Source organism: Aedes aegypti, chromosome 3 (assembly GCF_002204515.2).
Source record: "Aedes aegypti strain LVP_AGWG chromosome 3, AaegL5.0 Primary Assembly, whole genome shotgun sequence".
NCBI lineage: Eukaryota > Metazoa > Arthropoda > Insecta > Diptera > Culicidae > Aedes > Aedes aegypti.
Window position 1 is genome coordinate 193,687,944 of NC_035109.1, and position 27,915 is coordinate 193,715,858.

Genomic DNA, 27,915 nt, shown 5'->3' on the forward strand with positions numbered 1-27,915 from the left:
GTTGGCAGTATGAACTTTTTTCTTTATTTTCTTCTTGTTAAAATGCATGGATTACATGTGCGCCTACAAAACACGCAACGCTGGCTGTTGGCTACTGACAGATTCGAATTGTTATCAAAGATAATGCTGATCATCAACATTCAAACGGTATGTACTAGACTGGATTATTCACTATTGTAAATATTTTGGGACTATATATGGCGTTTTGTTATTATGCGTTTAGATTGCACTATTGATGACTTTCTTCCTTGATTGCGGACGAATCCAGTTGCATGTCTTTGTTTGCTCTTTGTTGCATCTCTCCCGTCAGATTCGCACTCTATTGCTTGTTATTCTAACTACATATAGAGGACATATGTTAGCGAGTAAAGTTTAGAAAAGTTAGTATTGTTTTGCTTCAATAGCAATATTAGAGAAACTTATTAGAACTTTACAGTCTATTCATAATAAATGTAGTGCCTTACACATGTCTTTCTATTTTGCTTCAAAAATCAACGTTTTTTATTCAATGCCAACAGAATTGGTATTCATAACTGAATAAATTTCTCTAAACAAACAGTTTGAAAAGCACCGCTTTTGTGATAGTACTGAATTTTATAGTCTAGTTCTTGGGAATGCTTTTCTTGGATTTCTTAGTAGTTTCGTAGGAGCACGCGATCTCATAGTGGAACCTCTATTGTGATTTTGAAAAGCATAGCACTGACAGAATCGACTTTTGGCGAGTAAAAATGGAACTTCTTTATTAACAGCTCTTCCAAATAACACACAGTTAAATGATATGGATATTGCGATGAAATTGATGACACTAAGCGCGGATGATGCCAACTAATAAGGGATACACTATATCGTTGAACATAGATTCAATCGTGCCTTCCTTTGGATTCTGTAAAAAAAAGAACAAAATATTATTAAACACAATTGGTTGGTGTTCAATAGACTGATGCAAATTTTGAAGTTTTTGCTCCCCTATGCTAAAACGATGTCAATAGGGTCCTAAAGTCCTGTCCCAATTTCAGTGCCAAACGCTTATGTTTAGGCCAATAATACATTCTTCTTCTTCTTTGTGGCGTTACGTCCCAACTGGGACAAAGCCTACTTCTCAAATTAGTGTTCTTATGAGCACTTCCACAGTTATTAACTGAGAGCTTTCTTTGCCGATTGACCATTTTTGCATGTGTATATCGTGTGGAAGGTACGAAGATACTCTATGCCTTGGGAATCGAGAAAATTTCCTTTACAAAAAGATCCTCGACCAGCGGGATTCGAACCCACGACCCTCAGCATGGTCAGCCAATAATACATGTTTTCCGTTAGTTTGAGTCCAAAAAACATTTTTTTTATGTTTTTTTTTTTAGATTTTGTCACACCCCTTGGCTTAAACTCAAAATTTGGGTGTATTTTGTTTTCCGTGTCCCTTCCGAAATGTCAGATAGGAACAACCCCAGTGTTAAAACTAAAACCCCTGTGGTGTTTTTGTCGACTAAGCGAACGTCAAACATGATCAAAAGTGTCAAGGTTCATTTATAGACCCAGTTTTTAAATTAAAGTTTAAACATGATATAGCCGTTATTTGAGCGGGAAAAATTGCTAAAGTAGTTGCAGTAACATGCTCTTTCATGTTATTGAATAAAAACAAGATTTCATTAATAGTTTTAGGACCCAATTATGGTGAAAATCATTCTCCTAAAATTTGAAGTGTTTTGGAAAAAATTTGGTTGTGCACACGCCATTTGAAGTTTATATGGGAATTACTATGGGAAAGGCAAATCTTTTGTGTTCAGCCCTCTATCTCTTCGTCGTAATATTTTATGAAAAAGTGAACAAACTCTTCTCATGCGAAATCTTCCCAGCTACAACTTTGTCGAAGCCCATATTTTGATAGAATGTAAGGATAATTTGTTATTATTGTTAGCAAAGTCTAAATCATGCTGAGATGATCATTCAATTACTTTCAGAGCAACACCGCTTTTTTGCTGTAAAACATAGTAGCCTGGATTACTTTGCTCTATTCTGCCCGCCAGGAGCACTAATGTTGCCTGCCGAACAGTTGGTGAAGCATGTGAAATGCAAACCAACTTTATGATGGTGAATAACTGATGTCCAATTAAAATATGGTCTTCGGCAAAGTTGTAGCTGAAAAGATTTCGCATGAGAAGAGTTTGTTCAATTTTCCATAAAATATTATGACGAAGAAATATTTGGCTGAACACAAAAGTTTGGCGTTTTCCATAGTAATCTAACTTCAAATGGCGTGTACACAGTCAAATTTCTTCCGAATCACTTAAACCTTTGGGAGAATGATTTTTACCATAATTGAAATCGTTTAAGTATAGGGGAGCAAATATTTCAAAATTTGCATCACTCTAGTGTTCAAACAGACCGAAATAGATGACTTGTAGAACTGCTGTAGGTATGTACATCAAAAATACAATCAAACACTACTGATTTATGCTAACTACGAATTCTTGTATTCGTGATCAAACGTTAACATCCCACCGCAAAATCGCTAGTGTTTGGAGGTGATTTTAACCTCCAAATTGCCAAATAACCTCCAAATCATCACCTCCAAGTTACTTCTAATAACCTCCGTTATATGAAATATGGTGGCGCGTGGATCGTCGCAAGTTTATCGTTAAACAGTCAATAGCTACGCCAATGATGATAGGTGCTCCAGATTTCCATACACCCAAAAACGTTACACTCGTGACGGTTTCGATCACTTCCTTAAAAGTATTGGAAATAGGCCGAGTTGAGAAGCAATTATTAATGGAATAATTGGCATTATGTATTCCATTCAACCTACTCAGATGTTTGATTTAGATTTGGTATTCCAGACGAGATCGCTTTGTATCGATTTATAAGGTGTACCAATCAAAATCATTTGAATAGAATATGACCCATTTTGGGACGTTTAAAAACGACACTCGAGGTATGTGATTGGAATAAATAATTATTGACGCATTCGGCTGCGTCTGACGATTGCATCTCGATCGTTAAAGATTTCGCTTTATATGTAAATACTTAGGTGTATCTGATACATTGCTGACGAAACTTGATTTGAAATCAAGCCCCATGAGCGTAGCCAGGATTTCCGTCAAACGAAGAGGTGGGGGATGCTCTTTGAAGTTATTTTAGGAATTTGAAGGGCGATCTTTAAATTCAAAGGTTTCAAGGTTCACTATTAACTTATCCGAGGAATTCACAAGCAAGTTTTTTAAACATCCTTTATATCATTCATCTAAGAACTCCACTAATGATACATACATGAATGTATTTAGATAATCTTTAAATAATTTCCAGAGATACCACAGCAAATGCCTCCAATAATTCTTTCAGGATTCCCTCCAAGTTTTTTTACCAGAGTTTTGGGGAAATTATAAGTCTTGAAACAAACAACAATAGATGAAATGCAGTCCATGAAGGTAATTGAAAAAAATCCTACAGAAAAAATTGTTGGCATTTTAGAAGAGTTTCAACCAAAAAATTTAAGATGAATTATATGATACTCCTCGCAGAGTTTTACTCCTCTGGCGAAGAAATATCATGAGAAATTCCCTTAGGTAAATCTTTAGAAATACCAGAAAATATTTGAAATTTTACAAGAAATCAAAGGAATCCCAGTAATATAGCAACTTCTTGTGGAATTCAAGATAATACATGGAGCTGTTTCTTTAGAAGTTTCTATACATTTTTTGAGAACATCAGAGGTATAAATGGATGAATTTCTTTGAAAAGTATTGAAGAACATCTGCAGTCAAGTGTGCATAGTAGTTCCTTTCTCATGGGAAAATAATGTAGCAAATCATAAATCAATACATAAGAAAATTTTTGATGAAACCGTTGAATGAATTTTTCAATCCTTGTAGCAAATTTTGCCCAAATCCCTGGATATTTTTTGGGCAGGACAGCTTTTGGTTTTGAGTAACCTCTCGAGTGGATTTCAGAGCAACTCAGAGTAACTCTTGTTGCTCGATTTCATGTCTGCATAGCAACCAGTGTGAAAACTTGTTATTATGTGAAAACCGATTTCGCCACTAACGTGCGTTTGCGAAGACAAGCCATTTTTCTTCTTGATTCACATACGGATGGTTGGCCATAGAACCGTGGAATATTTTGTAATACTGTACTTTTCCTTGAAATTTTTGGACTCCGAGTTGCTAGTCTACAGATAGCAGATACAAATGCGATGGGTTCGTTTTCCATTGGCTGGAATTATGGGAGAGAAACATGTATAAATTCGTTTCCAAAAATGTTCTATTCCAGAAGAGCTGAGTTAAGGTTGAATATGGTTCCTGGGATGTCCAGGATTAATTTGTCTAGGACACGGAATGAAGCCGTGCGTGGCATCCATAATTACTGATTATATTATGGTTGTTATTTTTAATCAGTTTTTCATTGCAGTCCAGAAAAACGATTGTTATGAACGTTTTCCGAACCAATCAGCATTGCAAGCTAGTCCGTTATCCCATTTGCTTCTTCCAACAGACAAAAAGGCATTGAGAGTCGACTTCCTTGCAGATAAAACCCTTCCAGTTCGCAACCCCATTTCCCAGAGGTTTTAAAATAAAATTACAAAAGTTTTATACATTGTTTTATTATCACAACAAATTAAGGATTGCTTCAACACATGAATGATTCATTTGAATGGTCCTTTCCTCCAGAATTGACGGAATATTACTGCAAAACGGTACTCATATTGGCTGCAGCAAATAAAATTCCAGTACTAGAGATGTTATTGAAGTGTTGCAATATTGGCTTTATAAAATTGAGTGAAGAAACACTTCCACTGACACACTTAAATTTGGAACATCGCCGAACTTCACTTTTGTTGGACAGAAACACACAATTTGTTCAATTTATTATTGCTAGCTGAAAATAAAGTTTGACATACGAAATGTGCAAACTAGATATCGTTAGAATTCCAAATCCAAGTACCGTTTTGTCTCTAATTCCGAACAGACTCATATTCCGAACACTCGGTTTTTGTATGGCGATTTGGTTGAAATGTTTCGTTGAAATATGTCACCAAATAACAAGGAAACGGCAGTCAATTGCAATTCAATTTTAACGTCTCCAATATAGTTTATACCGCGGGAGTAGTGATTGTTCTCTAGTTTCAGACAAGAAGAACAAGCTCAAATAAATTTATTTGCGAAATAATTCATTTGAATACGATTTATTCGTGCTGTTCGGAATTTGAATCAAGGTGTTCGGAATATGAGACAGAATAATCACAGTGTTCGGCATTTGAATCATAATGTTATTCCACACTTTGAAGTAAAAGCAATACTAAAACTAATTGAATGAACATTATTATCGGTACACCCAACAGCTAACAGTTAGGCATTGCGAGGAAATTAAAATTTACACGAATATCTGCCAATTTATGCCAATCAGATGCATTTGAAGTCACTATTGGCCTTAAGTGTTCGGAATATGAGTCAAAACGGTAATCGCGAATAGTTCTGAGCAAAATGCGAGTAACTCAAACTTGCTCTGTGTTCAAAGTGTTGCTCTGAGCAAAGCTGTCCCACCCCTTGTTTTAGTATAATAGGAAGTGTTACCTTTAGATTATGTTTTGGTTAAATACCCTGAAGAAACTTATTACTTTTTAGGAAAACCTTAAAGAAAACTTCTAGTAATGCTTGCAAACAAATCTTACAAGAATATTTGACAGATTTTTTGGAAATTTTTTTAGTAGAATTACAGTAATATCAAGAGTAAGTCCTTAACGAATCCGAGAAAATCAAACATTCCAAGAGGATTGCTAATTACTCATAATTCTTGGTTTGTGCTAACGTAAGAACTGGACATCGTCCTGTAGATGGGCAACATCGAGCCCGAAACCGGTCGACGGAAAAGGTAAATTTTAATTCCTTTTTATGTTTGTAAGAACAATAAGTGTTGTGTCCAGTCTCGCGTCGTGTATTGTAAATGATTGCTAATTACCTGATAAATTCTTGCAGACTTCTGGGATGAACACAAGAAATAAATCTCAACGGGTATACAGTATGACCAGCGAAAAAAGATCTCTTTGCCTTTTGCCTTTTTCATAAAAGGGCCAAGTTTGGAAACTTGAATCTTGACTCTTAGAGCTCCGATTGTTCTGAATGTTTTTTTTTTTCGATAACTTTAAAGTGGGTAATCAAAATGCTGTGAATTTTTCACTGCACAAATTTAAGTTATTTCCTAGTTGAGGTACAAATTTCAGCCCAATTGGAGCTCTAGGAGCCAAGACCCTAGTCACTTAACTTGGTCACAGTTGGCAATCGCTCTTCGTGTGCGACACACGTTCTTTTACTGTGCTCTGGTTTAACTTTACTGTTTACCACGTCTATACCTACATTGCATTCAATTTAGAATGACATCTTATAGAAAGAACACCTTGGTGGTAGACTTTAGTGTCCTGCCGAAGCGACCAGATGTGGACCAGGTAGAGGAGTTTCTACGGGACTTTGTCAAACTTGACATGGCGGACGTTCTTAACGTCCAATTACACAACCTTCAGAATCGTGTGTACATAGAGATGAACGACGCTGGTGTAGCCCCGCGGCTATTCAAACAACATCATCTCCAGCATTGCATCGTGTACAAGGGAGTGACGTACCACATCCCAATTTACGCGGATGGACCTTTAACGACCTTGAGGATCCACGATCTTCCTCCGCAAATGGCAAACACTGCCATCAACGATATCACATGGAGCAATACGGTAAAATGATATCTATTGAAAATGAAGTGTGGAAAAATTATTTCAAGGGTTTACCGAACGGCGTTAGAATTGTACGTATGCGGCTGGATAAAGCGGTACCGTCGCACATTGTGGTCAACGGGCAGCATACATATGTAAGCTGCCAGAAAACAAATGAACCAAAGGCACAGCCGCAAACACTTCCAAAGTCGAAAGAGCAAAACAATAACGACACCAACCAATCCACTACAATAGAGCGCTTGCAGCAAATAAAAGTGTGCCCAACGGCTCCCTTTGATTTTGCTGGGTAACGGTTTGAAACGGAAAACACGTTACGAAACGTTTCCCAGCAAAATCAAAGGGGTCCGTTGGGCACACTAAACAAAGGCTGCAAGTGGCCTATGGGCCCATTACCGCCAGCTGAAGCTGAAACGAGCGACGACGACAACGACGACAGCACCGATGACGACAACGTAGACGATGGCACGATAGAAACCAGTAAGGAGTTGGACTTTGCGAAGAGGCGATTGTCAATCGATAAGGCGGATGGGACGAGAGAAGAACAATCATCAAAAAGAGCATGCAATGAGAATTCGGAATCGGTCTGGTAGGTGTATCATACCCGATCAAGAAAAAATAAGATTGTGACAAAAGATTAGAATTAATATTTTACGACACGAATGCACTATTCCAGTGTAAAGTATCGCTAATAAATAAATAAGAAAAAAGAAAACAAACATAGTCATTTTGTATGGAAAACAATAAAATGATCTTTGAAATTGAAATTTTATTATTTTTTCAAACGAATATTCGGCCGAATATTTGGCTGAGTTAAATTTCAATATTCGGCTAATTCCATTGTTATATTAAGTATGAATTAACATTCTAAATTTAATTAAGCCTGGATTAACTTTCATGTGTTCCAATCAGGCAGGAGACCTGTTAAATAGATAATGTGTCACCTCTTTGCATGATTCGAGCCTATTTACTCTTGTTTGGTCTCTCACTACGCGCCTCTTTAATGTCACTCCATGTTCTCTCATTTTCGCGCATCGGTCCGACTGGTTGGTGTGCTTTTCCTGTTGTCTTAAAATGCGCCAAAAAGTTATAAAATGGCCAAAAACAAACGTTCATCGATCGAAAACACAACGTTCATTGCGAAGTGGTACCGGGAAAGCGGCTATCTATCAGAAAGTTGTTCAAGATGCTATTGCAAAATCACGCAATATTGTAACGCACTTTAACCACTCACCGTTGGCATGTTCCAAATTAGCAGAAATACAAGAGAAAAATGAATTGCCCAAACGAAAACTATTACAGGACGCACCCACCCATTGGAATTCCCCATTTTACATGATAAGACATGACCAAAGGCCAGCTATACACACTTAGAATAAATCACCGACGTCGGTAATTTGTTTACCGAAATCTCAACAGCTGAACAGTCGGTAATGCGTTCGGTAAACGAAAAAAGTACCGAATGGTCGGTAAACTGTGATTTGCCATGAAATGTCAAAAATTGCTGACCGCTTCGGTAAATTTTAGGTCCACCTACCGATCTATACGGTAATTTATTTTTTTTTCCGCTTCGTTCCCCAGCTATTGGATCCATGAATAACAAAACAAAAACAAAAAACATCATCCATTTGATGCGATTTGTATTAAAATATTCGTTTATTCCTGTATTCATTTTACACGATTGAGTATAATATTTTCACCAGCGCCGCACGTTTTGCCAGTCCTCTCATTCTGATTTCGACCTCCATGGTGCTCGATGAAAGAGGAGTGAACGTTTGCTTCTAGAAAGAAAACACCGACGAAATTGTACAAACATCTGTCTCCATTTGCTGATCACGGAGCTAAAGAATACTTACAAACAGTTTCTGATGAATTATCGCCTTCGTTGCGCCTTTCAGGAGAATTGCGTTGCACTAAGTATTTGACTTTTTCTGTCACAGGCCGGAGTTGACAGTTCAAATTTACTGATGGTTCAGTCGTTCAGTAATACTTTACCGAACTCGGTATTGGTTCCGTTTTACAGATATTTTCGGAGAATTAAATTACCGTACTAGTTAAAATGGGACGAAATCACCGATACACTGTAGATTGATTTACAAATTTCGGTAATCTAGCTGGTAATTACCGAGACAACTGTAATATTAGAAATTACCGGTCTGTTTCGGTAAATTGCTTTACCGAACTCTGAAAGTCTGTTTGAGTGTGTAACATACTAAGCAGGATAAGTTTGTACGGTAAAAAATTTGACAGAGTATGAATGGAAATTAATCGGTCGTCTTCTCGAGCTTTTGAAACCATTCGAAGAAATAACAAGAATCGTCAGCTCAGAGGATTCATGCATTTCGGAAGTTATTCCATATTTCGCAACCCTTAAGCTTTACCTGGAGAAGCCGAAAAGCGAACATAAGGGAATCGAATTCTCAATAGAAACCATGCTGGATGAGTTTGAACTCTAGGTTCATGCATGTTTTTGACAATAATGTGTTCACTTTTGCTACAATGTTGGATCCACGATTCAAACTGAATTTTACACTACCTTAACCGATCAAACAGTAACCGAAATCCACGATCAAACTGAAAATCAACCGACGCCAAATGAGAAGCAACATTTAGCGCAGAACCATGAAGATTCCTCATCCTGTTTCTGGAAATGCTTCGAGGAAATTGGAGCAAATAAACCGCGGAACAACGAACCATCGCTATGCACCATAAAAAAAAGAACTTGGACAGTATATTTCGCAAGATATTGAGAGAATGAAAAGTCCGTACGCTTGGCGGACTTCAAACAAGTACAAATTTCCAAAAATCTAAGCTTGCCAAGCGGTACCTCTCAGCCCCTGCAAGTACTGTTGTAAGCGAAAGGTCGTTCTCCACAGAAGGGCTCGTGTATGAACAGCATCGTAATCGCCTGCTGCCAGAGAATGGAGAAATGCTTACCTGTATGAAACGTAATTTTAAGTATTTGGAATCAAATTGATCCGTAAATCGCAGAACTTTGATGTATCACATTTTCAATAAACCTGTACATGGTTTAAGTTTAAGGTTAAGAATAATTTTCAGAACAGAACAGATTCTTCGAGGAAGCGCTTGAAGAAATTTGCTGGAGTAGTTGCTTATATTCTGACAGTATAAATGCCTGCAAGAATCTCAGGAAGAACCACTGAAACAATTCTTGGAGCTGTTTTCTTAAATAGGTAATCTCATAAAAATCTAAAATAATTTGTCAGGAGTTAATTAGATACCGAAGATCACTCTGGGATAAACTTGGATCAATTATGGTAGTAATCCTATGATGATTTATGGAAGTTATTTATAAAGAGTTCTTAGTAGTATTCTTGTAATAAATCTGGAAGAAATCCATTTGTAAGGGTTTGTTCATAAATTTCATAACGCTAAAAATGGCCATTTTTGACACCCACTCACCCCCTCGTAACACTTTTTCTATGATTATTTTATAAATTTTGTATGAGCCGTAACATCACGAGGACACCCACCCATCCCCTTTAGCGTTATGAAATTTGTGAATGGGTCCTAACTGGTCATAGGGGAAAGGGAGGAATGTTAGTGTAACTTCCATTGTCACTAAGGATCGAGTATACCTTTGCATCTCTATGATTATTACACGTAAAAGCTTTTGTTAGGAAAGAGGGTTCAAATGAATGTGTATTTTTGAAACCATTCATCCTAACGAGCAACCTACCTTAGAGTAGTGTAAGAATCGCATCATCGGCAATCATTGCTTAGCACCAAAACTATTCAATGACTGGTTGCGTCGGTGTCAGTACAGTCCGGTGTTGGACCGAACCGGTGCTGGAATCTTCGAGGCACCCTTGTCCCGTCGCGGTGACATGACCGAGGGAATTTCCTTGCAGTTCGCCCCTTCGGACGTGGTGGACACAGTTGAGCTTCGCTTGGATTGCGTTTTCGGCGAATTGCTAATGGTCCGGTCGACTACTCCGTTATTGTTCACCCAAGCGGTAGTAAAGTCGTCATACTCGGTTCCACCCGGTGTCATGGGCTGCGGTTGATTCGAGGAATATTTAGAGAGCAGTTGCTTCACCTTCTCAATGATTTGCGTATCATTTTGGGCTCCGGCTGCAGCTTCCATTAGCTGTTGTGCCAAAGACGACGTTGGTCCTGTTTTGTTCGGAGATGTGTTGACAGAATTGCTAACAGGCTTAATCTTTCTGCCATTCTTGTCGTACTGGGATGTCCTCACTGGGGAATTACGGGATAGTGGAACTTGTGGAGAGCTTACTTTGGTATCAAACGTATCTGCTGCGAGAGGTGTTCGTTGCTTGGTGGTCCTGCCACTCCAAGTATTGTCTTTTTGATCCTGCGATGGATTTACTTTACGAACAGATCTATAAGTAGGGATTTTCCTACTCAAAGTCGACGCTTTGTCACTGGCGGCCGTTGACGAACCTTCGGCGCTCTTGCGCCTCGATGGCAAGGGTGACTTGGGAATTTTAGAAGCCGTAGTCGTTGGCTTAGGCGTTACAGGGCCATTTGAATCGTACAAATTTTCTGAAAATCCAGTCTTTCTTAAACCAGTGCTACTAGCGATATCAATCGTGATCTCATCATCGGTAATGAACACGCCGGATTTTGCGAAATTGGACTCTGGGGTGCCTGCGGAATCTACGGTGTCCGGAAGCTCTGAAACCCTGTCAACCTCGTCGGATTTGGCTGTCACTTCATCCGAGATTGTAGTTAAATCCTCATCATTTGCCTTGGAACTGTTTTCATCGGTTGGTGTAACCTGCGAGTCTGAGGTTGTTTGCTCGAGATGCACTAGATCATGATAAAGTAAAAGGAAGGAGAAGAAAAGGCATTACAATAGACTTATTGGAGCATTGGCATAATATATTAGAAAAAGCGATTATAGGATTCCGTTATACCTATGTTACAATACTCCATCATAAAACATAAAATACTGTGCGTTGCGCAAAAAATTCTTGCGTTGACGAGCTTGAGAAATAAATGTAGATCTCCGTAGTTATTTAAAATCGTGTGGAAGTCTTCTGTGCGATCATTCCTTGCTTTTTTTTGTACCAGAATGCGTTAAACTACCTACGGGAATCTACAAGCATTGTAAAAGGTATGTGTCGTATTTTCACTTGAAAACAATTTACATTCCTACAGTGTGCAAGATCTCCGAAGCGTGAATCTGCTGTGCCATGCACAGTGCAACTACTAGTACGAACATTCAAATAGCACTGAGGGAACTGGCATGGAGGTTCCAGGTAGCCGTGCAAATGACCACGTCAATTGGACATGCTGGACATTGTTGACAGGACATGATGGACAAATCATCAATGTTGAGTGAACAACCACTGCAACCAAAGGTACATTACATGGAGCACTGACTGTGTCTCATATCGCTTTGACCTCACTGTATCTGTCATGTTTATTATTAAAAGAAACCTACGAGACTTAATACACGTTTTTACTTTTTCGTTCAATTAAATTCTGTGTTCGTGTTTTCTCTGGTCCATCCGAAACCAAACCACTTTAGGTTGTGGACCCAGTTCGATTCCGGTTGTTACGGATGGAAGTGATTGGTACGATGGTAGAGGAAGGACACAGTGAGCGCTACCATTTGGCGCTGTTCGATGGAAGCAATTTCAATGCATGAAAGTTCCGGATGCAAGTGTTGCTTGAAGAGCATGAACTGCTGGAATGTGTAGAAGTGGAAATTGCCGATATCGATGAACTGAAAGAACTAGTAAGTGATAGTACGGATGTTAGAGCGGAAAAGAAGAGGTTGCGAGAGCAGAGGAAGAAAAAGGATCGAAAGTGCAAATCCTTAATTATTTCCCGGATTCATGACTCGCAACTAGAATATGTGCAAGAGAAGAGAAGCCCGAAGGAGGTGTGGGATGCCCTTCGGCGAGAGTTCGAGAGGAAAAGTATTGCCAGTCGAATGCATCTCAAATGCTGAGTATGCGTTTCGTTAGTGGCACTCTGCAGGAACATTTCCTGCGCTTCGATCGGCTTGTTCGAGATTACCGGAACACGGGAGCTGAGATGGAGGAAATTGATATTGTTTGCCATCTGTTGTTGACATTGGGACCGTCGTACTCGACTGTGGTGACGGCTCTGGAGACTATGCCAGAGGATAAACTCAGCCTTGAATTTGTTAAGTGTCGTTTGTTGGACGAAGAGGTTAAGCGTCGTGGCATTGGTGCGGAATCGTTATCCTCGCAAGACGACGGCGCTGCGTTTTCCGGTTCGAAGCAACAACAGTTCAAGAAGAATTTCAAATGTTTCGGTTGCAAAAAGGAGGGCCACAAGCAAGTGGATTGCCCTGAAAGGAAGAAGAAGTATTCGTCGAAAAAGCCTCAGCATAACTCGAAAGCAATTTTTTCGGAAGCAAGTGATAACAGTGTTTGTTTTGTTGGTGTCAGTGGTGGTGTGGAATCAGGAAAAGGTCATCATATCCGGTGGTATTTAGATTCCGGTGCATCGGATCACCTGGTCAACGATCGAGAGCTGTTTTCGGAGCTTCGACCACTGAAAGAACCGGTGGAAATCGCTGTGGCAAAGGATGGCGAAACAATCGTTGCGAAACACAGTGGTACCGTAAAAGTGGTTTCATTGCTTGCTGATAAGAAGATTGATTGCACGATCAAAGAAGTGTTGTACGTACCGAAACTGCGCTGTAATTTGTTTTCAGTGGTGAAAGTTGAACGGGCAGGTATGAAGATAGTGTTCGAAGCCGGCAAAGCGAAAATATACCGCAACTCCGAACTCGTTGCTTGTGCGGCGTGTCGGAATAAGTTGTATGAACTGCAGTTTCAGTCCGCAGAACAGTGCGAAAGTTCTTTGATATGGTGTCGGGACTAACGATGAAAGTATCATCAAAAGGAAGTGTCGTTGCGTGTGAACCGTGTATCGCTGGCAAGCAAACCAGGAAATCCTTTTCGGTCGGTGAGGGTAGACGCTCGTCGCGTGTTCTTGAACGAGTGCACACGGACGTCTGTGGGCCCGTGTCGCCAGTCGGATTGAATGGTGCCAAATATTTCGTGACCTTCGTCGATGATTGGAGCCATTTCACGATGGTTTATATAATGGAGTCCAAGAATCAGGTGCTGGAATATTTCCGGCAATACGAAGCGCTGGTTACCGCCAAGTTTGGTGTGAAGATTTCTAAACTGCGATGCGACAATGGTGGTGAGTATCGTAGTAAAGATTTTGAGCGTTTCTGTAAGAAAAAGGGAATCCTGGTAGAGTGGACGGTGCCTTATACCCCAGAGCAGAACGGGGTAAGCGAGCGGATGAACCGAACGCTGGTCGAGAAGACAAGAGCTATGCTCGAGGATTGCGGCATCGATAAGCGTTTTTGGGGTCAAGCAGTGCAGACGGCGGCCTATTTGGCAAACCGGAGCCCAACGAGTGCCGTTGATGTGAAGAAAACTCCTTATGAGCTGTGGGAGTCCAAGAAACCGGATGTGTCAAAGCTTAGAGCGTTTGGAAGCAAAGTTTTTGTTCACCTACCGAAGGAGCACAGGAAGAAATTGGATGCCAAGTCATGGAAGGGGATTTTCGTAGGTTACTCGCCTAACGGATACCGTGTTTGGGACCCGGTGCACAAGCGAATTGTCACAGCTCGCGACATTGATTTCGTTGAAACCGTTACGTGTTCGGGACGAAATATCGATGGAGGTGCTACGGATGATTATTTTCGAGTGAAGAGAGCAGCTGACGACCACGAAGCACCAACGGATGCAGAAGACGCTAACAATGTGGAGGAGGATGATGAGTGTTTGGAAGAGCAATCATCAGAAGAGGAAGAATACGACAGTATTGTGGAAGAAGATGAATCTGGAGATGAACGTTCTGACGAAGGTAGACCGCAGCGTAATCGTGTTGCGCCAGTGTGGCACAAGGATTTTGAAATGGAATATGCTGATTTTGCGTTGAGTGCCATGAGTTTTGTGGACAACATTCCGAACACTATTGCTACATTGAAGAAGCGCGAGGACTGGCCTCAGTGGAAGATTGCAATCGACGAAGAAATGGATTCGTTGAAGCGGAACAACACCTGGACATTGAAGAAATTTCCTGTTGGACGTTCAGCAGTTACCTGTAAGTGGGTGTTTGCTATCAAACGAGGACTTGATGACCCGAAAGGTACAAAGCGAGACTGGTGGCGAGAGGTTTCAGCCAGAAACCGGGTTTTGACTATACGGAGACTTACTCGCCTGTAGCAAAGCTTGATACTCTTAGAGCAGTTTTGGCGATTGCAAATCAGGATCGGATGCACATTCACCAAATGGATGTGAAGACAGCGTTCTTGAACGGTGAATTGCAAGAAGAGATATATATGGTTCAGCCTGACGGATTTCAGCAGGGGAAGGATCTCTATTGTCGTCTTAATCGTTCACTATATGGATTGAAGCAGTCGTCGAAGGCATGGAACGATAAATTCCACAAGTTCATCGAAAAGCTGGGATTTGTACGAAGTTCCAATGACCAGTGTCTTTACGTTCGAGGAGAAGGTTCGGAGAAGGTGATACTAGTGATTTACGTTGATGATGTGTTACTTGCAAGTTCGTCAATGAAGGTCTTGGAAACTGTGAAGCGGCTCTTGTCTATGGAATACGAAATGAAGGACATGGGAGAAGTTCACCAGTTCCTGGGAATGAAGGTTGAGCGGAACGTGGGAGAAGCTCGAATGAAAATAAGTCAGCGAAATTATTTGGAGGATTTGCTGAAGCGTTTTGGAATGTTCGATTGCAAGCCAGTATCGACGCCTATGGAGAACAAGCTGCGTCTGCGGAAAGGCGTAGAAGAGCTGATAACTTCGAAACCGTATCGTGAGCTTATTGGTTGCTTGATGTACGCCTCTCTTACAACCAGACCGGATATATCAGCAGCAGTAAACTATTTCAGTCAGTTTCAAAGCTGCCCGAATGAGGTCCATTGGGTGCACCTTAAGCGTGTGCTAAGGAACATCAAAGGTTCGTTGGATGTTGGATTGATCTATCAGGAGAATGCAGATATTCAATTGCTGATGGTTTATTGTGATGCAGACTGGGCCAATGATTTAGTTGATCGTCGATCTGTTACGGGATGCGTGTTCAAACTGTTTGGCTGTACAGTTAGTTGGATAACCAGGAAGCAGCAAACAGTCTCTTTGTCATCCACCGAAGCTGAACTTTCTGCGCTTTGCACGGCTGCTTGCCATGCCATCTGGATGATTCGTCTACTGGGTGATCTAGGAAAGAAACCTGAAGCAGCTGTTCAAGTGTTTGAGGACAATCAGTCCACCATCAGGATTGCTGAAGATTCGGAAGGCTGAAGCATGTGGACACGAAGTTCCACTTCTTGAGAGATTTGGTGCAACGAGGAGTGATCAAAATCAATTATGTGCGAACCACAGAACAGCAAGCCGACATCATGACCAAGGGTCTACCGAAAGGTGCCTTCAATCAAATGTGTTCCAAGCTAGGGTTGGATAGTTGCCGTGTTTGAGCAGGGGTGTTGAGTGAACAACCACTGCAACCAAAGGTACATTACATGGAGCACTGACTGTGTCTCATATCGCTTTGACCTCACTGTATCTGTCATGTTTATTATTAAAAGAAACCTACGAGACTTAATACACGTTTTTACTTTTTCGTTCAATTAAATTCTGTGTTCGTGTTTTCTCTGGTCCATCCGAAACCAAACCACTTTAATCAAGACGGATTCAGAGAGATTGGCAGCTCGTCTGCATCGTCTTATTATTGTCTCACCACCACCAAACCGGATCACGCTAGTTAGACTTGCGACGCGCCTCAACTCGCCGCATTTTGAAATCAGTTTTTTGGTGTGGCGCTGCATTCTTACGATTTTTATAAACACAGCGCACTATTCACATATTAGATGCGACGCTCAGGGTTCGAGAAAATAATAATTTTAAATAATTGTGGGTCTTGATTTCTACCGGATGCATAATATAAGAATGTTGTAATCAGGATAGCTAGCGGATGAGTGGAAGCAAATCTCGCGTAACTTTTCAAAACGTCCTAAGTAACAAATGTAAACAAATCGAGATTTTCATTGCAAGTCATTTGCGTTGCACCACTTAGCAGCACACTAGAACACTCGTTCTGATATATTAACAACAAATTAATCTATTCAAAGCTTAACAAAATGACCAATGTTCAAAACTGCATCGCTTTTAATCAATTGTTACATTGGACCTTTGATCAGAGAACCAACCACATGTCCTATGTAACATTTATGAATAAACACGATTCTAATGTTACATTGGACATTCTTTAGAATGGAGTTTAAAAGGTAGAATGATTTGTAGAAGCGTGTCTGAGACACTACTTAGATGCATAGAATGCCATAATAACTGCTTCTCAATCATTTCAGTCGATATTTTCAGAGTCGCACTGCCTCGCAAAATTGAAAACGCTCAAGTGACAAAAAGAGAATGAGTTACACAAAACTGTATTTTGGTCTTTTTGCCAAACCATGTTTTACCGTTTCGCTGGATTGGATCAGCTGCAACATCTCTTTTCATATTATTAGTGCATTGCGTGCATATAGGGGAATGATATTGAGCACAAGATTGAGCATCATGATGTCATTGTATCAATCTGATTCAGATGCATGGTCGATCAAGCATATAAATATGCTTCCCGGCAGCAACACGAGCAACGAACATGCGCGACTTGCTCACACATATTTGCAGAGCGATCAATCACCGAAGAGAGGAGAAGCTGTATGTATTTGTTAGACGTGGACTCCTTTTTCGAGTTCCTACAACAAGATGGACGGCGTCGTCATCGTCATCATTTCCCACCGCTATTTCTTGTTTGCGCCGACGGCTGGTGCCGAATGCAACACAGTCGTCACCACCCGTCGTGCAGTGGGTAACTCACACACGAACAAGTGTGGGCGAAACCAGCATTGAAACGGGGGGAATATTGAGAGAGAAACAGTGAGAAAGCAAAAAGTCCCAAATACAGCTCAACGTTTCCCCTCCTTCTGTTGTTACATAGGACACATAGACGGGGGGGAAAAAGTGACGGCGTGGCATTGAATGAATCAAATTGTTGTTGTTCGTGAGAGACTTTAACCCGAAGGTCATTCGTCTCTTCTTCAAATGAATAAAAACAAAGCACAGCTGGTGCCTGCGATTATCACACCGCAACAAAATGAGCAGTTCAACTTGAATGTTGAAGCAGTTCAACGCTCGTGGATACAAAATGAAATAAAACATGATTGTTGTGTGCTCAAATCAAAATATCCGATGTTACTATAACTGAAACAAAATGACATAAATGAATGTCCAATGTAACAATTGTTGAAACAGAACGACCTATGTGATTTATCCTATGTACATAATTTTTGGTCAAAACGTCCTATCTGATGTTTTTATAGATTTCAGTGTAATTTCCAAATAAATTGACAAAATTTCATTTCATCGTTGAACTGCTTCCCTCTACAAGCAACACAGTGGGGAAAAATTGTTTCATTTTGATACAGTTTCAAAATATATTTTCACAACCTTCAAGCTCGATTTACTCGAAATGTGTGAATTGTTAGATAGGCCGTTTTGAAAAGTTACGCGAGAAATGGTTAAAAAAAAAACTATCATCTGGAATGTGGGAACTATAAAAAAAACCTCTGTTGTTCTGAATGCTGCCAATATCGAAAGGGTCGTCCATATACAATGTGAAAACAAAAACAACGATTGGACACCCTCCCCGTGGACATTTCGTAAATCTCTACCCCCACCCTCATAAATGCTCACGTGAACTTATTAATTTGAATACCCAGCAAATTTGATCAATTGTCAAAAAAAGCTAAAAACGCTGGAAATTCCCCAATTCTGTTTAAGCGAGCGCATGAATCTTTAGAGGATTCCCAATATAAAAAAAATACTAGAAATGCGCTTTTTATCGTTATCGAAACAAACTTCAATGCACACAAGGAATTCGTTGAATTTTCACTAAAATGCTCCATTGTAATAAATATTCGTGCTGTTAAATGGAAGCTGAAACACGGCCTGCAAATAAAGCCTTTTGCGAATTACGAATTCAACTTAGGTCCCGCAACTTGCAACTTGCAAAATTCGCTGTATATAAAACAATGAAACTTTCGAAAGCAAATTGTAAGCCTTCAGGAGCTTCTAGCGTCTAGTGCGAACAACACTCAGTAAGAAACTAGAAAATGATGTGTGGTGCATAATATTATTAAGTGTATGGAATACGGCAGAATTCAATGGGCGGGTTACTTAGTGCCAGTGATGCATTTTAAACTGAACGCGAGCCAAAACTGAACTGAACGCGTTCAAATTTTGCACGTGAACGCAGTAAACACTGAACTCTCGTGCTAGTTTCTGACGCTGCTCACGAACGGCCCGTTCACTTTAAAATGCAAAGTGAAGCACAAAACCTAAAAACACTACTTTTAATTACATGGAATTCATATCACGCACAATGTATGGAACATTAAATGTTCCTTGACATCCTTTGTAAATCATTCTGCTTTTAAATATGTTTTAAATTAGCCATGAAGACAATTTTCCTTCAGCGTTCATTTTTCAGCTCCTTTGGGTTCAAATTTTTGAACTGATCAATGTTCAAGCCTACTTGATCCCTCGTTCAAAAATTTGAACTGGAACGCAAACTGAACGCGTTCAAATGCAACACTGCTTAGTGCGAATAATGTCGGAAGAAAGAATTGAGGATATAATATGCAGCAAGGAATCAATAAGAGGTCGGAGACTTCGTGAAACACCATGCATACGTTGGCTGTATGCAGTGGAAGAGGACCTGGGAACCTTAAACGTTTGGGTAAACTGGAGACGTATCGCCCAAGACCGACAAAGATGGAGGTCCACAATACGCCCGGCTATGTCATGATGGTACGATATACAGACAGGTCTCCTATAAGGCGCTGCCATCCACTTTGCTCCCTCTGCAATTTCTCAACTGTTTTCAGTCGGATGAAGCTGATATTGCTTTTGTAACTGAGGCATGGCATGAGCTTATCACCTATCAAATTTCACTAGAATAAATTTAACGACAGCTAAGGAATTACAGCGGGTGTAAAGTTAGTGGCACTTTACAATTTATATGTCAGAGACATTGATGATTGTCTCGTAGACAATTTTTCGCCATGTCCAGGGGCGGATGATTTGCAAAGACTACTGCAAGATACTCTAGATAATTTGTCTACTTGGGCTTTGAAGCTGTGTATCGAATTCTCTCCGTAGAAAACTGAGTTGGTTGCCTCTTCTAAGTAGCGTGTTAACAAGTTTTGTTATACGGCCAATTTCCCTCATTGATACCTCATTTTGTTATCAATTAGTTATAAAGATCGAATTATGATAACAAGCATTTGACGTCATTCAACCGTCGGTGGCAATCTTGATCTGACAGCTCGAAATTCGTTGATAACAAGAGTCTTCCTATTGGTAACAAAATATAACAAAATGAATTCATGATGTTTATCTTGTTATCACTATATTATGCGGTTGTTATTAGACTTTGCTCGGGTTCCTCATCGATTGTTAGGTGTTAAATCCTAAAACTTACTGATCGACCATTGTCGTGTTCTTCGCCGATCTGCGTTCATCACTCCATCGGCCCTACTGTACAATGGCATACCGACAAGCTTGTGGTAAATGCGCTTTACCAGTAAGTGGAATGGATGAGCACATCGTGTGTGATGGATGTAGCAAGCAATACCATTTGATTTGTATGAACATGAACCCATATCAGCTGCGAGTATGCGTCGAATTCAACAATGTACTATGGTTGTGCGACAATTGTCTTGCTTCTTTTCGTAAACAGCGCTCAATGTCGAAAAACGATGTAACAGTACGAGATCATGATCAAAACGCAAGCAATATTGAACGCACCGTGAGCCAGCTACAGTCTGAATTTGCTACAATGAAACAGTGCTTCGCCGAATTGAAGCAATCGTTCAACGGTGGCCAGAATACAAATGATAACACCGTTGATGTCCCTTCTACATCTACACCGCAAGGAAACTCGTGTCGTGGAAGAAGTTTTTCGCTGCATTCGAACGATACTGCTCACTTGCAAAGGGGTTCAAATGCCGAGATTTCAACTGGGTCCCGAAAATTTTGGCTATTCTTCACGAAAGTTGCGAAACATGTTTCTACAGATGCCATAGGCGAAATGGTAAAGCATTCATTAGAAACTAACGATAAACCCGAAGTAATGCGATTGGTACCACGTTGGAGCAACCTCGAAAATCTACGTTACGTTTCTTTCAAAGTTGGAATTGATTGGAAGCATAGAGGGAAAGCCATTATGGAATCGACGTGGCCGACTGGATTGCTGTTCAGGGAATTCGAACACCGTGAATCTTGCTGGGAACCGTGAATTATTTGCAATTGTGCATTGAAATGTGTTGTTTCACTATGTTGAAGTTCATTTGTTGTGTAGCTCTTGTTTAAATGTTTAGGATTATGCTTGATGTTTACACGATTATGTTGTTATATAGTAATAAGTTACTAGGGTCATTGGGGCTAAATCAGCCTGTTGATCAGTACCAAATAAATAAAAAGGTTTGCACTTTGATAATCCATTGGTGATTGAAAATTTTGCAAAACTAATCGAACGAAATTCTTAAACAAAATTTATGTCACTGTACTACTGGTACATGAGTCTGGAGGTTGACCTTTCATTGAATGATCTAAATCGTATTTGTTTCCCAGACTTCGCCAGCTCTACTGTAGGTTTTGATCTGATCATGAAGCAAGAAATCCATGGAATTCCAGATCGGTTCCGTTCGTATATTTTGTTACGTGTGTTACAAAATTGGCAAAGTTGTAGCTGACGAATGTACACACTCAATCACGATTTGCTTGTTCGGTAATTTTTTATACTGGGTACGAATTGTAAATCATAAAAAATACCGAACTTTCAGCTTTTTAATTGAAAACTTCTGAGGTTCAGTACACACTCAATCACGATTTGCTTGTTCGGTAATTTTTTATACTGGGTACGAATTGTAAATCATAAAAAATACCGAACTTTCAGCTTTTTAATTGAAAACTTCTGAGGTTCAGTATACTATATATGTAATTGTATCAGCGTAGCTCTAACCATCAAGAGCACATGGGCAAACACTACACAGCCAATTCAGATTACCGACCCCAGTAAAATTTTACTGGGTTTTGGAACTACGGTTTTTTCGGTAATTTTTACGATTACCGAAAAAACCCAGTAAATCAAAATATGTTTTGATTGATGGAAATTACTGACTTAGTCAGTAAAATTGTAAAGCGTTTTTACTGGCTTTCCAGTTTCCCATGCTCCGATTTGCTTTTCCGGATACTGTTTTTTTCAGAAATCAATACAAATTAACACCCAATCGACATGAACATGGACATCGACATGCATTTTTCGTACGAATAAACATCTACGGTATGCTCATATCTCAGTGGAAGTAATCGAAAAATGTGTGACAAAATCATTATTTGGATGGTTTGCATACAAGAGGCAAACTCAATGATGCAGATGACTTCACCTCTTGTATGGAAACCATCCGAATTTACCAACGTAAGCAGTCCTGAGCCTTTTTGGTTGCTTAAAATGGTTGAGTTTCTCACTAAATTTCGATTACTTACCACGAGAAAGCGCAAAATAGGTGCAGGAAAAGCATGGTTGCCAAAGCCGTGACTCCCGGCGCCGGACGATTTTACAGCAGGAGATTCTCATTTGACACTTTCCCGCATGCGGATCAGTTTGTTTTGATTTGATTTTGACGACAAGTCAGTAAAAAACATCAACTACTGAATAGTCGGTAATTGTTTTTACTGACTTTTCGGCCTGTTCGGTAATGTTGCAAAATTGGGTCTGACAGCTACCGTAGTTCAGTAAAAAGTAAAATTTATTACTGAACCTCAGAAGTTTTCAATTAAAAAGCTGAAAGTTCGGTATTTTTTATGATTTACAATTCGTACCCAGTATAAAAAATTACCGAACAAGCAAATCGTGATTGAGTGTGTATGACCGATTTAATGAATTGCTTCCTTTTCCCATAATAATTTCCATACACACTTTGAAGGGCTTGTGCAGTGTCAGTTTTCATCGAAATGAGCTCAAATTTTGGGAGCACACTCCGAATTCGATCTAGAATCGAATGAACAGTGTGGAGCAAAAACGATTTTTTGAACTACCTTACTATACACTATGCATTAGAGCGAATTGCCTCTCTTCCCTCTGATCGATATTTCATTTCTACGGATAGCCTCAGCTCCATTGAGGCTATACGTTCAATGAGGCCGGTAAAGCACTCCTCGTATTTCCTCTGCGAGATACGATCTATTGAGTGTTTTATCGAATCACACCATCACCTTGGTATGGATCCCTTCACATTGCTCGGTACTGGGCAATGAGAAAGCAGACTCGCTCGCCAAAGTGGGCGCTATGGAAGGCGATATTTATGAATGTAAAATCGTCTTCAATGATTTTTCGCAATTGCTCGTCAGCAAACCAGTTGGCAACAAAAATGGGACAATGGTGACTTGGGTAGGTGGTTTCATTCCATTATCCCTCAGGTGTCCAAGAAGCCGTGGTATAAAGGGTTGAACATGAGTCGAGATTTTATCAAGGTAATCGAAATACGTCTGTTTGTACCGTTACAGGTTGTCATGTCCACTCTACGGGTGACCTGCAGCAATAACGCGAAACCCTACACTACGCTGCTGAACGTCAACGATCATCCCCTAAGTCCTATCCTTCCCCGAAACTTGTTGTACTTCCTTACCTCGACCAAAACGCGAGCTTTGCGATTCCCCAAAACTAACGTAGAACGTTAAGAAGCAAATACGACCTTATAAAAAAATCAAAAGAATTCGGCATTTGTTGATTTTACCGCATTAAACAGGGCCATACTGTAAATAAAATTGTCGAGTATTGTCCTAAAGACGAATTCTACCCAGAACTAGTCGAAAAAAAAAATCGATAATTTTCAATTTGGATGAAATTTTGCACATGTTGGTATGGTATATAAGTGTTTTCCGTAGAAAAATTGATCAGTTTGACTCAAGAATAACTTTTGAAAATGGCCTATAATTTTTTGCATGCAACTTATTTGAAAAGTTCTAACTCCGAAACTGTTGATTTTAGAGAAAATGTTCTATGGAGAAGTTGAAGTGAACCGTTTGGACTATAAGAAAAAAAACTCACTGAAAAAATATGTTATATCTCTTCATAAAAAAATCCAAAATAAAACCTAAATTTTAAACTACACGAAAACCCCATTTTGAATATTGTTTTAAATTTTCACCATAGAATCTTGATAGACAGATGTTTGATATTTTTTTTTTCTAAGAACGACTTTAGGCCAATTTTTAAAATTTTGATTTTTTTGTCAAAATAAATATGTACGTTCTGATGATACAATGAGAATCTTGAAATTATTCTGAACCATAATGATTATCCTGATCACTTTTCTAGACTCATTTCTAAATTATTTAAAGTTTAATACATAAATATAAATTAAATAATAAAATAGGTCATTTTCATTTGTTATTCGCGATTCTCTACCAAGTTAAATAAGTAAGTGGGAAGAAATATGGTCTTTACTCACGAAAACTTAATATAATTTATGGAGAATCGCGAATAACTAATGAAAATGGCCTATTTTAATATTTATATAATATTTTGATATAATTCGAAAATGACTACTTCTAGAAGTTATCTAGATAATCATTATGGTTTAAAATTTCAAGATTCTTATTGTATCATCAGAACGTATTTATCTTGACAAAAAATATCCGAAAATCGACCAAAAGTTGTTTCTAGAAAAACTTTTTTATTAAAAATTTCTCTACCATGAAACTTTGTCCCAAACATCTGCTTACTATCAATATTTTATGGTGAAAATCTAAAAAATATTAAAAATGGGGTTTTTATGTACTTTATGTACATTTAAGTTTTATTTTTGAATTTTTCATGATAAAATGTAAAGTATTTTTTCAGGGAATATTTTTTACTTGTAGTCCAAACGGTTCACTACAACTTTTGTATAGAATATTTTTGCCAAAAATCAGCACTTTTGGAGTTAGAATTTTTAAAATAAGTTGCATGCAAAAATTTATAGGTCATTTTCAAAAGTTATTCTAGAGTCAAAATGATCGTTTTTTTCTATGGAAAGCATATTGTACCATACCAAAAACATGTGCAAAATTTACTGCAAATCGAAGATGGTCGAGTTCAGGGATTGACCAATTTGAAATGGAATTCGTCTAAAGAAGATTCTTGAGGAATACATTTTGATTTCTCGATCGATATCTCTCCTGGAAAATGATAGCATATAAATCACAACTGTTCTACAAAGTACAACAGCGCGACAGCCCAAAACATTTAATGAAAAAATAAATAAATAAATAAATAAAAGGCGCTTTTTAGAATAAACCATTTTCCCGTAAAGTTTATGGTAGTCATAATTGCGATTATGTGTTGGTGCAGATTTGTATGTTATACATTTATAATGGCTCAATTTACAGTTACCCAGTTAGGTAAAGGAAACTATTTTACATACCGCTAATTTCAGCATCTTCGTTTGAGGCTTGACTGTACAGGGACGCTCGCTTCTGTGCTTGATTTGTCGCTGTTCCGTTGGCCTGTATTATTCCCAAACTGCGATAGCCTTCATCGCTGATTTCGCTCCCATTGTCACTGATGTTTTCGTATTTGCTGGTTTTGTCCTCCCCGGAGGACTCAGTCTTGCTGCTATCAGTTATGATAGATCCATCACGATCGCACTCAAAGTGGACCGTTGCCTGGTGCAGTTGATTGCTTCCGCTATTATTAACAGTAGTTGCTTGTGCCTGTGCTGCTACCGTTGAACTCGAATCCAGCGAGTTTTGCTTTTTCTTCATATCTAAACGACGAGGACTAGGCGACATCGAACGGCGAGTCAAATTTGGTGAAGCGAGGTAGCCCTTCTCGTGTGTCTGTAAAAGAAGAGAACAATTTGGCATTTAATTCCAATTATTGTTTGCTCCACCGGGTAGTGAGTCACTTACGGTTGCCGCCGCCGTCGATTCATTGTTCTGGTTAATTTTACGCTGAGCACTTGGACTGCGGCTGCGACTGCGTGCGCGGGAAGGTGGCGACAACGTGCTGCCTAGGCTATCCATATTGGGCGATCCAGTCTGTGCGCTATGAGTGTTTGACTTCCAAGACGGCGTTGGTGATCTATTCAGAGCAAACAAATATGATACGAAATTGTTAAGGCTTGTTTTAGTTAAAAGTAGAAAAAATAGAGCTCTTGGAAAGGCATCACTGGCATTAAGTTTGGAATCGTTTTACTGATAAATTTATCGTCCCAACATATTTATAATCACATACATACAATACTGGACCGAATAAAGTACACATTGGTCGTTTTTCATACAAAATTGTCATGTTTAGAGGCTTGAATCTCGGCTTCTTGTGCTTCGACTGACCTGAAATTTTCACAGCAGCTTAAAAGTAATTTGCTAAGCTAAAATTTCAGCGCTTTTCATAAAAAAACTTTTGAGTTATCAAAAGTCTCAAGTTTTGACAGAAATCATAAAATTTTGAATTAGAAGTAATTTTTAAATGGAAATACTTACAGCGGTATACTTTACGACTCTGTTCATCGCGTGGCAACCAGTCTTCAAAATTGCCTTTGCTTTGCGTTGCTTTGATTTATAAAACAAGGAAAAGGAGAATGCGCGATCCTATTTTTTCAATCCAACAAGGCTCTGATTTGTTCCTTTCATTTTGGTGAAAATACGGCATCATTTATTTGAATCATTTGTGGCTCATTCAACAAAGTGGACTATGCAGTAGATGGGTCACGAACATTGTTGGTAGGCCTAGCAACCAATACTGTTTTCTTTTCATCGCGATTTCACTAAGTGCGCGTCAATGAACAAGTGAAAATATTTCTCAACATGGTAAACGATCTTGAGTGAACAGAGTGATTCTTCCGAAACATCTAAATATTCAGAATTCAACTCATGTAGGGTTGTTGATCTACGCTGTTGTTGAGTACCAGCTGAATTCGCTCATGTTAAATAGACGTTAATGTAATCTTTTTATTACAGCCACAAACAGTTTCAGTTGTCTTTTCTGAAATCATGTTGGCACAAGACAAATGGCATGATGTTTTATTGAATATGCTGCTCATGACATTGGCTTTATGCTCGAACAGAAACACCACCTCTATAGGGCTTGTAGAGGCATGGATAATTTCACGGAGCCCATATATTCTTGCCACGTTCAGAACATGGTTCTATGGAATGGACCCTGATCTTCGACACACTGTTATTCAATAATTTTATCTTATGTTTTATGGCAATAAAAATCTCTTGAAATGTGTGGAAAAGATCTACCACATTATCATGGAAAAAGTTCTTTTGAGTCAAAATAAAGTTTTGACATATTACACGCGCTTCTATTTGCACCCCAATTTGAACAAACATATCAAAATTCCTCTTTCAAATTCCGTTTCACCCGATAAGCAAGTTCTATTATGCCTGGATGGTCAAGTTCGACCAGTAACGTTACATATAAATTATACATTTTGAACTAAACTATTTTTTTTCACAGATATAGGTAATCTTTTAACGATTTATGTTACTCAAAGAAATTATTAGTTTTCACTCATGATAGGTACACCAACTTATTTTTCTCCTTTTGTTCTCCTTGGTATTACGTCCTCATTGATACTATGCTTATGATGCACTTCTATAGTTATTGACTGAGAACGTTCTTTGTCGACGTTACCATTTTTAGCTTTTGTATATTACAGGCACGATTATATTTCCCTATTCTTGTTGATGTTTGAATTCACTTTCGATCGAAAATCGTTTCGCCGTCCCGTTTACGTCAGCAAAATATTATGGGACACGGATTCGAATGAATAAGATTCTATTGAAATTTGGATACGCCGTAAACAAGAATAAGGGTGATAACCTGTGGGAGATTCTACGCCCAGGAACATCAATGAAATCACCAGGAGGCTCGATCGCAGACACCTTCAATTGAAAACCATTATTGTACACTGTATGTATGCTTACCGAGGTCTATGTCTAGAGTATGCAATTTGCTTTGAAATGATTTGAATCAATGATGCATTATTTTTGATCAAGTGAGCAAAGGAGCAATTAAATGCAAAAAGCGTGAATCCAATGCAAAGCATTGATTTTTTCAAAACATGCTTTTCAAAGTATCTGTGCA

The 27,915-nt window shown here is 39.1% G+C and overlaps 1 protein-coding gene across 1 annotated transcript in view; it reads right to left on the minus strand.

Annotated features, from left to right (window-relative positions):
* Positions 1-194: 194 nt before the first annotated feature.
* LOC5574432 (GAS2-like protein pickled eggs) overlaps positions 195-27,915 on the minus strand; it is a 244,148-nt gene continuing 216,427 nt past the window's right edge. The window contains exons 8-11 of the mRNA XM_021851764.1: positions 25,731-25,902; positions 25,244-25,658; positions 10,410-11,503; positions 195-883 (exon numbers count right to left, since the gene is read on the minus strand). Coding sequence (XP_021707456.1) covers positions 10,488-11,503; positions 25,244-25,658; positions 25,731-25,902 — 1,603 coding nt within the window. The 3' untranslated portion in view covers positions 195-883; positions 10,410-10,487. The remainder of the gene's footprint in view (positions 884-10,409; positions 11,504-25,243; positions 25,659-25,730; positions 25,903-27,915) is intronic.